This window comes from Aethalodelphis obliquidens, unplaced genomic scaffold (genome assembly GCF_003676395.1).
Source record: "Aethalodelphis obliquidens isolate GAN/ISIS:26980383/991018 unplaced genomic scaffold, ASM367639v1 scaffold26, whole genome shotgun sequence".
Taxonomy (NCBI): domain Eukaryota; kingdom Metazoa; phylum Chordata; class Mammalia; order Artiodactyla; family Delphinidae; genus Aethalodelphis; species Aethalodelphis obliquidens.
In genome coordinates this window covers 9,788,491-9,803,480 of record NW_020837970.1, presented here as the reverse complement: position 1 = coordinate 9,803,480, position 14,990 = coordinate 9,788,491, and the positions used below count along the sequence as shown (strand labels likewise).

The window sequence follows — 14,990 nt, the reverse complement described above, 5'->3', positions numbered from 1 at the left end:
TGGTCCATAGTTTGGGCAGGACCCTGAATTCTATTCACAGTCAGTAACCACTGCAGCTAACAGGAAACTTAAAATAAAACAAACAAAATCAAAATAGGACACACATTGCTGCTAATCATTAACACTGTCTAATATAAAGACGCCACATTTTATTAGTTAAATTGGCTTTGCAGCTTCCCACAGAATATCAAATTAGGTGGAAAAAGATGTTGCCAATGTACAAAGGCAATCAGCTTAATTATTTGATGAGGAGCTACTGCTTTGAATTTTAAATTTAGCTAGAGTGATGGGAAGAAGAAAAACATTCCTCAGCTCAAGAAGGAATCCCCAAATAGCTTGTGTAAGATTAACTCTAGTGACTCATTTATTTGTGGAAAAGTGCTTAACTAAGTAAGGTGTCATGGGGAAGCACTGTGCCTTCCAGGTGCAAAGCAAAACAAGAACAACTGAGATAGCAGGACAGTCTCTAGTTGGGACCACCTTTGGAAGGTGCAGTTCATGATGTATTCACTGGAAGGGTCCCCCAGAGAGTCCAACACCGTGTTCTGCAATGGCAGCCTTCAAGACATACTTCGGAGTGGACAGGCTGGATGTGTCAACATAACAAAGGGTACAGCCCTCAACTGTGGTGACACGATCATTTGGGGAATATTTCCACGTATCACACAAGCTTTCCATTTGGCTTACTTCCTTCAACGTTTCCTGTTTATCTACGTTTTTAAAAAGTTAGTCTTCATATAAAGATTTTTCCATTAGAAACTAAGTGTTTACAGGAATTCCCTGGCAGTCCAGTGGTTAGGACTCTGCATTTCCACTACCATGGGCCCGGGTTCAATCCCTGGTTGGGGACCTAAGATCCCGCAAGCCAGGCAGTGTGGCCCCCTCCAAAAAGAAAAAACAAACCAAAAAAACCCCCAAACTAAGTTTACAATTGGTAAATCCTGAGAATATATAGCTATTCACTGTCCTTTCAACAATTTTTAAAAGTGAAAAATGTTCAAATAAAAACTTGGGGTAAAAAAACAACAACAAACAAACAGACTAATAAGAGTTTGTGGTTGGATAGTCCTTAACAGTGCCAGCACAGCACCGCATGCCTGAATGAGTCACTTGGGTAATACTGATCCATGACTAAAAAGCATTATTTAGGTATCATTTATCCCCATAACTCATTTTAGAGTCTGGATTGCATATCTAAATAAACTTAGCGGCACAGAGGCAAATGGTGATATAGATTTGACAATGGGAAACAGTATTTTCATGTTTCAAACTACGGTACTCATTTATAAGAGCAAAGGATTAAAGACAACCCAAATATGCAGTGATAAAGGACTGATTAAATGTAGAGTCTACAACAGAATTCTTGGCACCCATTAAAAGTCATGATATCATATTCCTTATATAGAAAACTGTATATAAAATGTAAAAACCACATAAGCCCATACCTGTAAAAATACACATATGCATAGAAAAATGACAATGACGTATCACAACGTTAACAGTGATTTTATAATATTATTTTAAAGCAGATACCAGTAAATCTACTAAAGCATTATGAATTAACCTACTTACACTGTTATAAAAATACAGCCAACATTAGCTGCATCCTTCCTTCGTTCTATGTAAATCCAAGTAGGCTTGAACTGTAGCTGCTTTTATTTTCCCCACACTTTTTGGTAATGATCAAAGCCATACAAGTTTATTTTAAAAAATACAAAAAATTAAATAACCGTAATTTCACCATCTAGAGATAGTGTTTTCCTGTAATTCATTCTTTATCTAATAAGCATATGTGGCCACTCTTGGTTTTTAATAAATTGGGATCTACAGCCTCGGATGTTAAAGGCTTTCTAACCTACAAATCGTTTAGCATTCAGAGATACTAAATTGATTCAGACAGGAGTTTGTGAGCTCTGGAAGGAACCTTTATATAGATATAGAATTGGGGCAGAGGTGAGAGAAGAAAATCAACCAGTTTGTGCTTTTGATTATTTATTAAGCCCAAGTCGTCCAATAGCGAGCTTGGAGGGGAACAGAGCAACTTCAGATGATTCCCTTCCTCAAAGGAGGACGTGCTTAGAAAGGCAACTAAGAGCAAACTGAAATTCCCCTGTTTGTATTCCCTGGGTCCTACCATGCACAAGGCATGGAGAGTAAAAAAAATAATACAGTTTAAGTCTCTCTAGGAAAGCAAGGTGCTTGCAATCCAGTTGGAGAGGCAAGACAATGAACAGACAAGACACAAAGGTGAGCCAGAGGAAGCAGTGATGGGGGGTGTGACACCAGACAGGATCAGCCAGACACAGGCAGGACTCGCTGGGAGTGAAAGAAAGAAAATGAAAGCCTCGACCGTGGGCGTGGGTTCTGCCTACGAAGGAGGGCCCAACGTGGCCAGAGCAATTGGAAAGTCAGGGCTCAGCGAGATCCTGATTCGGATTCCGGGAATGGAACATTCTAGAGGAGACCAAGAGACAGAAGAAGGCCCAGTGTACATTTTTCTACTTTACAACATGGAAGTGCTGCTTGCTGGGACATCCTTTTTCACCATCTCTGGAGACAGGAAGACTCCTGCCCGGCAGGAACTTCAAAGCAAAGGGTGGTCCTGGAAGAGACATGTCCTGCAAGGTCCTAGGGAGCCCTCAGGGGACTGGAAAGCAGCTGAACACCTGGCCTAGGACGGCCCTGATGCTGGCAGCTGCGGGCGTCAAGTCTTCAGCCCGGGAGTCCTTCTGGCCAGGGTGACTGTGGTGTGCTCGGCAGCCTGGGGAGGTGCTCAGAGTTAGGGCACTTCTTCCTTTTGCCACTGCCAACTGGTTTCCCACTCCCTTAACTAAGTTCAGGGAGCATCAGTCCAGCCCCCAGGCAGGGAAAAGCCTGATGAACGGTGGACAAAGGGTCTCCAGCTCCACCCAACTTGCCAGAAAAGAGCCAGAGCCAGGCAGTTACACAGAAAGAAGACAAACAAGCCAGGAACTCAACAGAAAATGACTTCCTCCCCACGCACATCAGAAACCAAGGGACCAGCTTCCTCAGATGCACCTGGGCTCAGATGCAGAATGGTCAGAGGGAGCAGAGGGAAAGGCACACATAGTCTACTGCTCTCCCAGAAGTAAACCATTTTCCCCGAAAGCAGGAAGAATCATGGAGACTAGAAAGAACAAAGAAAGGATTCAAGTCTGCTGATGTAGGAGCAGGGTGGGGCTGAGTTGGTCCAGGCCTGGGCCCCCACAGTAGCATCTCTGTGGGGTCTTTGGGGACATCCACAGGAAGGACAGGCAGGCATGGCCGTCTCAAGAAGAGGGAGGGCAGTGGGACTGAAGATGAGGACGAGAGCAATCGATTCCCTGCTGCCCAACTCCAAAGGTACTTATGCACCAGACTGTTGTGAGGCCCAGATAGAATGAGGGTGGCATGCCCTGATTGTGCCCCCTGTCCTAACTCCACCAGGGCCGTCCCAGTCTTACAGTGTGTGCCCTTATCAGGCATGTGGTAAAAATCTGTTTAATGAACAAATGAAGGAACAAGAGAATGAACGAAGGCACCCCAGGTGGGCAGAGCTTTACCCTCCAAGGGGAGCTGCCTGACTCACTTGACCTGGCTGGAGCTTCCGCTGGGAAATCACCCCAGGGAGCAGAGCTTGCCAGCATGGGCCAAGAAGCCAAGGAGAATAGGCCAGCAACTTCCTGCAGCTGTTCCAGCCCAAGACTATCAGTTCATGTGATGATTCTTGAGTGCTGTCTTGGCTATGAAACCATCAGGCTGGGAATTCTGTCAACTGCTGAAAGCCAGGACAGACAGAGGCAAAGAAAGCTTTTTTGCCTCGCCTCCAGGTCCCTTCCTCAATGTCACCACCAGGGGGCGTTCAGACACTCACAGAGCCAGGACACCAGCAGCATGCTTTCGGGTCCTGGATTCCCTTTGGTACGGGGCTTTCAAAAGGCCAATTTATACTCTCCCCTCATTCCCACAATTTAAGAGAGTCGACAACACGCTCTAAGTTGGAAACTGTAATTTTGAAACGATGTGAAAAATTTAAGATAATGAAAAACATCTGAGTTCAGATACCTGGCAACATTAGTTGCCTTACCCAAAGGTTGTTTGTAGGAAAAAAGTGATTAAGAGGGTTTTAGATCAGAAACAGCTGCACGACAGAGAAGACATCACTGTCCCTCTTCATCTCCACCACGACCCCAGAAGGGCACTCACCTAATGGAACAATCACAAACAAAGCATAAGATGGAGGTGGGGAGATGTGAGGGTATTTTTCCCATCACCTAGTGGCTCTAGGTATCGTTTGAAGGTAAAGTATGTATCTGGGAATAAATGAAGAAACTCAAAGGTTTTGAAGGCAACTGCTCTGAAATTACCTAACCCCCCCATAAAAATAAAATAAAATAAAATAACACTACAAGCAAACAGGAGACCAGAGACAGGTTTTAACCAGTGGTACCATGCTACCTTATATATCGAGAACTGAACAGAGCTCAAGGACAATGTAGTCTGTACACATCCCTATTTGGCAAATGGGAAAGTTTAGACAGGTTGAGTGACCTGACCAAGGTAACCTAGTCAAGCACTAAAGCTTGTACTAGAATTCAGGTCTCCTGATTCTAACAACTTTAAAAAAGCCAGGAGAGGGGGCTTCCCTGGTGGCGCAGTGGTTGAGAGTCCGCCTGCCGATGCAGGGGACACGGGTTCGTATCCCAGTCCGGGAAGATCCCACATGCCGCAGAGCGGCTGGGCCCGTGAGCCATGGCCGCTGAGCCTGCACGTCCGGAGCCTGTGCTCCGCAAAGGGAGAGGCCACAACAGTGAGAGGCCCGCGTACCGCAAAAAAAAAAAAAAAAAAAAAAAAGCCAGGAGAGATAAAGACATTAAAAAATAAGCAAACAAAACCAAGTTTAAAAGAAGTTAAGTAGAATTCAAGCAATGCGTTTTAAAAATCACTAATCTGCACATTTTGAAAATGTTTCCAATTATGCTATGTGTCCTAATTGTCCCGCATTTAATCTCTCACTGCTGTTAGTTTTCCTACATATAAAGTGATATCAAGAAATGCTATGAAAACAGGCCTACACTTCCATAGGAAAATAAAATACCCTACACTCTTGGTTCAGGAATATGAATGTGGGATTGCCAATATAAAATTTTCCTGGGCTGTCGCTGCAGTTTCTCCAGCTACCAGCACTCCATCACTAGTAATTGAACTAAACGGCCAGAGTGGCCCTGGAGCAGAAATTCTCTTGTATGACCCAGTTACTCAGGTGAGAACAACAGGAAAGAAGAACGTTGACCTTACCCCAAGTTCAGATTCATGTTTTAACATATTTCCCAAAACAATTTACTCCTCCCCACCGCCCCATTCATTCTGAGCTAGAGCCCTTCTGCACGTGACGAAGTGAACATGTTTAAATCCATCTAATTAACATTGGTGCCAGGCATATAGTAAGACTCAAGAAATGTTGAATGGCTAGTTGAGTGTCTTTTTTTTTATACTTTTCAACATCTTCTGGTTTCTTTTTAATGAACTTATATTACTTCCATAATCTGAAAGATAGTAATACTACTTGCAAAAAAAATCTAAGCCACTACGTTTATACATCAGTGGGGGCCTTAAGACTAAGCAAGTCCTCCTGAAAAGGCTTTAAGAGGAGACAGAAGGCATCTTTAGGGGAGAAAGCGCATGCAAAGGAGCCCGTTTAATAAGACACCAGCATCTCTGTCACTCTCGCCTCCAACTCCGACAACAGAAGGTCAGCACTACTCCTTCGCTCAGCAAAGCAGCAGGATGTCTGGTGGATCTTGCAAACACCACACGTGAACGCCCATTTTGTTCCGCTCTTACCTTGCAGCTGCGGCCAGGAGGTTTTTTGCATTGGGTGCTCCTGGGTCTACAGAGAGAGACTTGGCCGCTAACAGCAGCTTGCTGGATGCCATCGAGATGTTCTTGAGGTTCCCTATCACTTGGATCTGGTCTTCTTTCGTCTGGAAGGTCAAAAGGAGCCAGAGTCATTAGGGGCTGTCCATTTCTCCTAGGCAGCATTCAGAGCTAGGAGCAGCACCTTGAAACGGAAGCAGGTTATCTGTCTAGGTTGCATTAAGTCCAATTAGTCAGCAGATGCCTAACTTGTCAAGACTCTGCCCAGTGTCTACCGTTCCCCAAACAGCTATCCGGACCAAGATGCACACAACAGGACAGAAATCCAGCCCAAGTGGGTCAGCCAAGAGCTGTGCTGTCTCACAAGAGTGGGCATGAATGGGGGCGGGAGGGAGAGAGCGAGCGAGAGAGCACACAGACAGGGCCACAACTCCAGCATCTTGCTCAACAATGCGGGAGGTATCAAGGGGCTTGTCCATCTCAGCCTGGCACAAACTACCATCACTGTCTGGACATTTAGAGCTGACTGCATCCCAGAAGCTCCCGACTCTGGAAAGGATACATTTCTCACCTGGCCTGCCATCCGAGAAACAACCCTTTGTAGATAACAGAGTAAAAAACACCCTGGGTACCACTTTTAGGGAGTTCACAGGAGCTCGCCAAAAAATAAAACAACCAGCTCCATAAGCTGACACCAGACCAGTCACCCTCCCTTGTTCTAAACAAGGGGTTTATCTGTTCATCTGAAAGAGGTTAAGTTTGAATCACTTGACACTCAGGATCAGACACAGCCTTTTCAAGTGGGCTCCCCGAACTTCAAATACATGAGTTTTTACAGTATTAAACCACATTTGAAGTATAGGATGCAGAGCTGCCCTCCCTCCAAAAAGCAGAAATAAAATGATGAGTTCTGTTGGAGGATCGTGGGAAAAGTTATCTGTCATTTCCAGGAAGAACTTCACACATAAGCTAATAGTGTCTTTGGGAATGCCATTCCTGTGAGCTCATGGAGCTCTCTGAGTAGCAAAGACAGTGTAAAGGTGTGGGCTGCCCACAGCTTCCCCGCTCCTATTTGCCACTTGGCCGCAGGGGACGACGGTCCACCAGAGTTGAGAGGGGCAAGGGTCAACTCCACTCAGCCACACCAGCCTCACCTGAGCCTGGCCCGCCATCTCAATGCCGGCATCGAGGAATTCATCGAAATCATCACTGAACTTCCCGGAGGCTGCAGCCAGCTCTCCGCTCTGGCCCCGAGTGGCATGGACCACCTCCCCTGCAGACTGGTTCAGATCAGCCGCTGCTTGGTTCAGTTCACTCTGGGCTTCCTGGAAAGGCTTCGTGCTCGGAGGTAACTATGGCAAGAGAAGGCAGGTTGCAGGAGAAGTTCTACTTTGCGTAGGAGAAACAAAGGTAGTATGTTGCAGAGGGAAGACAGACTCTCCTGGGATGCAGTTGTGAGTCATCGAGACTAAAAGGCTCTGTGTGGTCTGAGCCCTTGTTAAGGTTGACCTTCAAAATATGTACATTCCCGTGAACACCTATTCAGTGCTGGACATAGTGGATCTAAAAATGGTAAGGACAGCTTTCCTCAGGCTTCTGGTCTCCTAAGTGGCAGAGCCAGGATTCACACCTGGGCAGTCTGACTCGGGATCCACTCTCTGAACCAGCACTCTATCTTGGGTTTCTCAGACGGAAACTCTCAAAGGTTTAGCTTTCTGGAACTAAAAGGCAGATGCTATGAAACTTTAAATCCTATTCTTCTAAACTAACAGCCATCACTTTTATTCGTCAGTTGGTCTTTGCTAACAATATACTGAATAGCTTTTCCACAGAAGTGCCACTAGCAGCCCTGTAACTGTTTGTGAAAAGTTCCAGAGAGTTAAGCTAGATATTAGTCACACCACACCCACAGCTTGCATACCTGGTATATGCCAGGGACCAGGCAGAGAAGAACCAAAGATGAACAAGGCCAAGTACCCGCAAAGGGGACTCACAAGACAGGGACGGGACCAGGCCCCAAAGTGAAATTCCACAGACGGCTCACTCTCTCAGTGAGTCCCTGACACTTGTATGCCTTTATCGCCTGATGGTCACTGCCTGAGATGTCCTGATAAGAAGTTAGATGATCATATACCCCCTCCTCCCCATTCCTGTCTTACTGGGATGACCTGAGAGCAAACAGCAGCATGGGCTCAAAGAAGAAGTAAACTTTAGAAGCTCTACCTGGGAACCCGGCTGATCAGACAGCAAAACAAGGAAAAGGCAAATCGACAGGAAAAACAGGACTCCTAAGGGAAAGGCTAGCTGCTCAGAGGTCCCCTAGAGGGGAGCAGACTCCACCCACACCTAAGGTGAGCCCAGTCCCCCAGGCGCCCCTGCCCGAGCCAAAACCTCTCACCGAGTCCACCAGCAGCTTCTTGCTCGACTCCCCGATGCTCTTCAAGGCCACGTCCACATCCTTCTGCCCAGGGAGGCAATTCACGCAGTTATTCAAGGAGTGAGAGACGGCTTTGGCCACCTGAATACACAGAGGGAGAAAAGCCCCAACAGAAAGCAGGTTTCAGGGCAAACATTCTTGCACACATGTTGGGAGTGAGCAGAGCTAAAAGAGATGGGGAACTGATCTGCCAGCGTCTGCCTGACACTGTTTACCGTTAAATCTCCTCATCTAGGCCGCTCACTGGGGTTAACATCCTGTCTTAGCACAGGGTCTGACACAGCGATACAGCACACCCTACCTGCTCCCAAGGCCAGGCCAAGTCCTGACTGTGGCTCAAATACAACTCGGTTCTGAAACAAAGGTATCCAACACCAAGAGGAAGAGAAATAGCTGCCTTCTAGAGAGCCCTGCAGAGGTCCTGAGGTGGAAGGAGGCCCTGAGTCCTTTGGATCACAGTTAGCCCGCCCTGGGATGGATTTATGCTCAGCGACCCTCTGATGCCATCATCCCACACCTCGCCCTGCCCAAGGGCAGGCGGAATGTTCTGAGCACTTCCAGACCAACTTGGAGTTGCCCACATGCTGCCTTTTAAGGATGTGTGAGGCTCCTTGTCTACGCTCTCTGGTAAGAATCACCTGAAGAGGCACTAGAGAGAGTTTAAAGCACCGAGTAGCTACACCAAGCCTATCTACCTCACCTCCCAGGCTAGGAAGAGGGCTATACGTAAGCACACACAGGCCCAAAACAGACATGCTGCGTCCAGGTCCTTCACGTTCTAACGGCAGGTCTCAACCAAGCCCCCCATACTTTTCTGTTGACTGAATTAAGCACGTCTCACGTTATGGGGGCTACCATGCGAGGCTTCCAAAACTGCTCACACCGGGCAACAGCCTGTCCATGCGTCCACCTCAGGGACGACCTTGATGGCCACTTCCGGGCCTTACCTGGGCTAGTCTCTGCTGACTCTCCGCATCTCCAGGTGCGATCAGGGCCTGCTTGGCTTCCTGGATGAGCATGGCCGAGCCCTCCATCACGTCCCGGGCGGAATCTAACATGGCGTGCACAGCCGCGGGGTCACTCGTAGATGCAGCCACGCCCCGGGCAGCCTGGGCCAGCGTTTTCAGAGCTTGGGCCGTCTCTCGAGCAGCCACCCCTGGGGGTTAAAAAAAAAAAAAAAAAGAGCCCGCCAGACTTTCTATTAGATTCCATCCAAAAGTTATACTTTTACTTGGGAGTAAGCCTCTAGACTAGAGCCTTCGAGAAAGGAGAGAATCCTTGGACAGTGCCTGGCACAGGTGGGCTCCAAATTGCTTTTTATAAAATCTGAATTGATGTCCTTCTCAAAGAAGTAGCTCAAGCCATTGGCTCTGGGCTGCTCCAAGAGGGATGTTACCACAAATGCCATGCTAAACACCATTTCCCTCTGGTTCCTGTCACGCCCACTACCCCACCTGTCCCTAGACCTAAAATACCAAGTGCATAGTATCGAACTCACAGATGAACCATTCAAGTTCACTTTTCTTTCCAGTCATTTTTATTGGGGCATAACTTACACGCAACAAAGTGAATGAGTCTCCCTGGGCAGCTCACTGAATCTGTACCGATGTGTACACCCACGTATCTGCCATCCATATGGAGAAGGAACATTTCCATTGCCTGTGCCCTTTCCCAGTCAATATCCTCTCACACTGGAAGTAATCCCTATTCTAGCTTTTATCACCTTAGACTAGTTTTACCTGTTCTTCAACTACGTGTTGATGGAACCACACTGTATGTCTTCTTTTGTGTCTGGTTTCTTTCTCTGACCACAATGCTGTGAGATTCACCCGTGCTGTTACACATAGAAGTACATTGCTTTTTCTTGCTGTGTCGTATTCCATTATAGGAACACAGCAACATCTGCTTATCCATTCTTCTGTTGCTGGACACTTGGGGATTGTTTCCTGTGTGGACTATTATGAATAAAGCTACTGGAAAAGTTCTCATCCCTGTGTTTAGGTAGACATATGGAATTGATCCTCTTGGATTTAAATCTAGGAGCTGAATTGCTGCGTCATAGAGTAAGTGTATATTTAGCTTTGGAGGATACTACCACACTTCTTCAGACTGGTTTTGCCATTATACACTCCGCCAGCACTATATATATGAGAGTTACAGTTGCTCTTCATCCTGGCCCGTACTTACTAGTGTTAGATTTTTTATTTTATCCAGTTCTGGTGGGTGTATAGCATGCGGGAATCTTAGTTCCCCGACCAGGGATTAAAACCATGCCCCCTGTAGTGGAAGCGTGGAGTCTTAACCGCTGGATCACCAGGGAAGTCCCTCACTGAGGTTTAATTCTTATATCCCTAGTGAGCAACGATGTTGAGCACTTTTTCATACACTCAGTGGCTGTTTGGACATCCTCTTTTGCAAAGTGCCTGCTCATCTTTAAATTCACTTCTAAAGATGATGGGATTCGGAGATAAACTATGCATATAAACTAGTCCTTAAAAACTACAGTGCCACCTCCCATAGAAAGAAGAGGCGCCTTCCTACATGGTACCTAGTGCTTGGCGCACCCAAGAAAAGGAAGGAGACTGGAAATGCCAAGGCACGTAACAAAAGGCTCCTGGAACCTGGGGAACTGCAAAATAGCCAGCCTCAAAGCTCATCTCATCGAACCATTTCAGATGAGGCCCAGTGCTGAGAAGCATCTTGACCACGGACACACCTTTAGATCTGAGGTTAGTTTCTTAACTTCGGGGTCAGACTCTGCACAGTGTTCTTTGGGATAGAGAACTACAAGGGATTCTTGTTAGAACATACAACATCTGCATGAAAAATTCACAGATGACTTGCTCTCTCACTACACTTTGAGGTGACTGTATCTAAAGCCTTCGGCTGGATGGCACCCCTGAGCGTGGTCTTTACCGCCGCTGCTTCAGCCGCGTGGGCACAGACGCAGCAGGTGGTCCTCTCTTTACTAGGGACGAGGCACCGAAATACAAGAAAGAACACAAAAGGCCCTGGGGAATCCATAAAACAACTTCCCAGAGCTGCAGACTGGCTCATCTGTAAATACTTAGGAAGTCGCATAACTGGGACATAACTCTACAATCTAATCAAGGCAAATTGCAAAGCTGCCCATCTACCATTTATCACATGGCACTTCCGAGCGCAGCATGTGGAATGAACACATTTTAAACAAAGTGTTTTATATGGCAGAGGAGAAAGCATAAAGATAAGTAAAGCCAAGGTGAAGGAGAGAAAAAAGCCAAAGAGAAGAGTCACTGCATTTTTTTTTTTTGCAGACATCAAGGAGGGTTTATTGTTTGTTTTTTACTGGAGTATAATTGCTTTACAATGTTGCGTTAGTTTCTGCTGTACCGCAAAGTGAATCATCTATATCCCCTCCCTCTTGGACCTCCCCCCACCCCCTGCATCGCACCCATCTAGGTCATCACACAGCACCGAGCTGAGCTTCCTGTGCTATACATCAGGTTCCCACTAGCTATCTATTTTATACATGGTAGTGTGTTTACGTCAAACCTAATCTCCTGATTTATGTTATACTGAAGCTTCTGGCCCAGGGTGGAAGGACATCCTTGCTCAGAAGGGCACCCACCAGGTGTGGTTAAGACCTCGTCCAGCTCTGCTGCTGACAAGCTGTGTGGACTAAACAGCCGCCGCCTTTTCCCTCTGGGTCTCAGTTTCCCACAGGTCATAGGAGAGGCTGAGATCCCAGCTGTGACACTTGAAAATTCTAGGCTGTGATTTCTAGACCTCTCCTCTTGCCTTCCTCGTTACCACGTGGACTCTTGAATCTATTTCTATTTGAGTTGTATTATTTTGGAAGAATAAACCATTTATCATACGCCATTAGAAAAGTCATGTTCATGAGAAAATTATTTACTGAAAAGGCTTTTATAGACTCAGACAATTTTTCCAAAAGGCAGAAACCAGAAGAGCGGAATTCCAAAAGCCGAGGTATATCCACCCCACGTGTTTTCTGCTGAGGACTCACTGTGAAACCTCAGGGCACACCAAGAATCCTCTTTGGCGGCATTAGGTTTCCCGCAAAGTGGAAGCCACACCAACAAAAGGATGAAACAAGGCCACCAGATGCCAGGGAGCAAATGACCATCCAAGGCTGTACGTGGCTGAATTCACAGCAATATTCTCAATGGTAACGATGAGAATCATCAGAGTCCTATCTCCGAGCAATCACCACCCTCCGCCCCCCCAAAATTGTTCCTGGAGTCAAGGGTGCAACACACCCCAGAAGTGCCAGTGCGAAACACTGAAGCAGACTCCCTGCTTCAATAACCACAATCCTTGGAAGACACAGATGACGTTCCCAGTATTCCTGCCGTCTAGATCTCAAATTATATTCAGCAACAGTCTTAGGGAGACACACTAGTCATATGAAATACAGGGGAATTCTTTGTAATAGTAATTACTCCTGATCAGAATTCACATAGATTGTGTGTAGACAGCATTAGACCACGTATCAAGCTCACAAGGTAAAAACCAAGTATGCAAGATTTTTTAATCTGTCCCAAAGGATCTCGAAAGGGTTCTGTCTATGTAACTGTACCCAGCCGAGAAGAAATGCATTTTGAACGCTGTACTGGCCAAATAAAACCACATCTGCATTAGAACCTAGTCCAGTGGCAGCTCATGTGTTAACTTCTGAGTATCCCACACATCTTAGGTATGGACGAGGGAACTGACACCCAGGGAGAAGCTGTCCACACTCGTGCTCTCTCCCTGCTTCCCATCCATTCTTCAACCTTCCTGTAATTGCCTTCAACAGGGAGAGCAGTGACCTTGTTTTTCCTTAAGCCAGTGGATGCTTCTCAAGTCCCTCCCTGCAGTGTCTTTCCAGGCAGCAATTATCTCTGTGAGTCGAGAGACATCCCTCTCTCCTGGTTTCCATGGTCTCTCCAAGGCTGCATGTTCTCGTTTCTTTCAAGGATTTCTAATGCTCAGCCTTCTCCTGAAATACTTGGGTTCCATAGGGTTATATCTGATAAAATTGTTCTCACTCTACCACTTTCCCTTATGCAAACTTAGCTACCCCCATGGTTTCAATCATTATCATTTTATTAAACATTTAGAAATATTTATCTCCAGCCCAGACTTCTCTACTGAGTTCCAGAGGTAAATATCCAGCTGCCTAATGGGCACCTCTCTGTGGATATCCTGCAGGGATTTCAAACTGAATCCATTTAAAGTTGAACCTGGGACTTCCCTGGTGGTCCAGTGGTTAAGAATCCGCCTTCCAATGCACAGGATGTGGGTTCGATCACTGGTCAGGGAACTAAGACCCGCATGCTGTGGGGCAACTAAGCCCATGAGTTGCAACTACCGAGCCCACGTGCCGCAACGAAAAGCTGCAACAAAGACCCAGGGCAGCCCCCCCAACAACAATAATAATAATCAAGTTGAACCTGGCATCCCTAAACTCCAGCCCTCAACATGCCTGCCAGTGACCCTGTGTCTCCATCACAGTGACTCATACAACTCTTCGTTCAGCTATCAGGCTAAACTTAGAGCTGTCCGTGTTGCCTTCCCTATTCCCATTCCTACCAACTTCTAATCCATCACCAACAACTGTGAGGTCTCTTTTTTTTTAATCCATCCTTCATCTCCACTAACAATTCTTATCTGGATGAATGCAACAGCCTTCTCACTGGTCTCCCTGCCTCCAACTTTGCTTCCCTCCAATTTATCAGCACACGAAAAGGAGGGCAAAGTGCATTAAGGGCAATCGAGACTGTGTCGACAGATGCAAATTCTTCAGTATTTTCACATGCTCTGAGCTTCAATTTCAATGTATTTAAATTGGCTTATGAGGCCTTTTACGATCTGATCCCAGCTGACCTTCCCAGCCTTATCTTCTTACTCCCTACCCCCTTGCCTTTTACTTGGATCCTCTCACTTCATTTCATCAGCCTTCTTCTCCTGCCTTTGGGACTTCACATATGCTGTTCCCAAGTCCGCCACCACCACCTAGTTGGCGCCTGCCAAAATGAAATCGGGATACTTCTAGGCCGTTCTTCAGACATCAACTAGACAGTCTGTCATCCTGGATGTTATCAGTATTGGATGACGCAACTTGTGAAGCAGTCTTTCCTTCATTAAAAATCCATTTCATCATCTACACAAAATCTGGCAAGATTTCAGGAATGTGTAGAAGTTCTTGAAACTACATCTCTCATATGCCCTAAGCTTTTAAGAACTTACATACACTTTTCTTTCTCCTTGAAAGCTAAGTGAGTCACAATAATCCTTCAAACCCCGATCAGGTGTCAGTTCTGCTGTGGAACGTTCCCTCACCCTCTCATGAGGACAGAATTGTACATTCTTACTGTTGCAGGTACTATATTGCACTGTGCCGTGGTAACTCTTTTTGTGCTCCTACTGTGCTCTTATTTTCAAAGTAATAAACATACACAGTTTCTGAAGAAGCAAAGAGGATTTTCCTTATAGTGATGGAAAGAATAACTTATTGCAGATGAACCCTCCCCCTCAGAGAAACAACTAGAAACTCTGGAAAAATACAGACAGAACATCTGTTTGAAGGCACTGGAGAGATACCAAGGAACCAAGGTAACGAAAGCCAAGACCTTGGAAGAGAAAGAAAGTACAGAGAAGTGAGTACAACACTGCTTTCCCCCCTTCAAGG

The 14,990-nt window shown here is 46.2% G+C and overlaps 1 protein-coding gene across 2 annotated transcripts in view; it reads right to left on the bottom strand.

The window, feature by feature from the left end:
* Positions 1-14,990, bottom strand: part of TLN2 (talin 2) — a 453,800-nt gene that overhangs the window by 95,554 nt on the left and 343,256 nt on the right. For both annotated transcript variants that reach the window (XM_027123203.1, XM_027123204.1), the window contains exons 29-32: positions 9,262-9,470; positions 8,276-8,395; positions 7,032-7,229; positions 5,845-5,984 (exon numbers count right to left, since the gene is read on the bottom strand). In XM_027123203.1, coding sequence (XP_026979004.1) covers positions 5,845-5,984; positions 7,032-7,229; positions 8,276-8,395; positions 9,262-9,470 — 667 coding nt within the window. The remainder of the gene's footprint in view (positions 1-5,844; positions 5,985-7,031; positions 7,230-8,275; positions 8,396-9,261; positions 9,471-14,990) is intronic.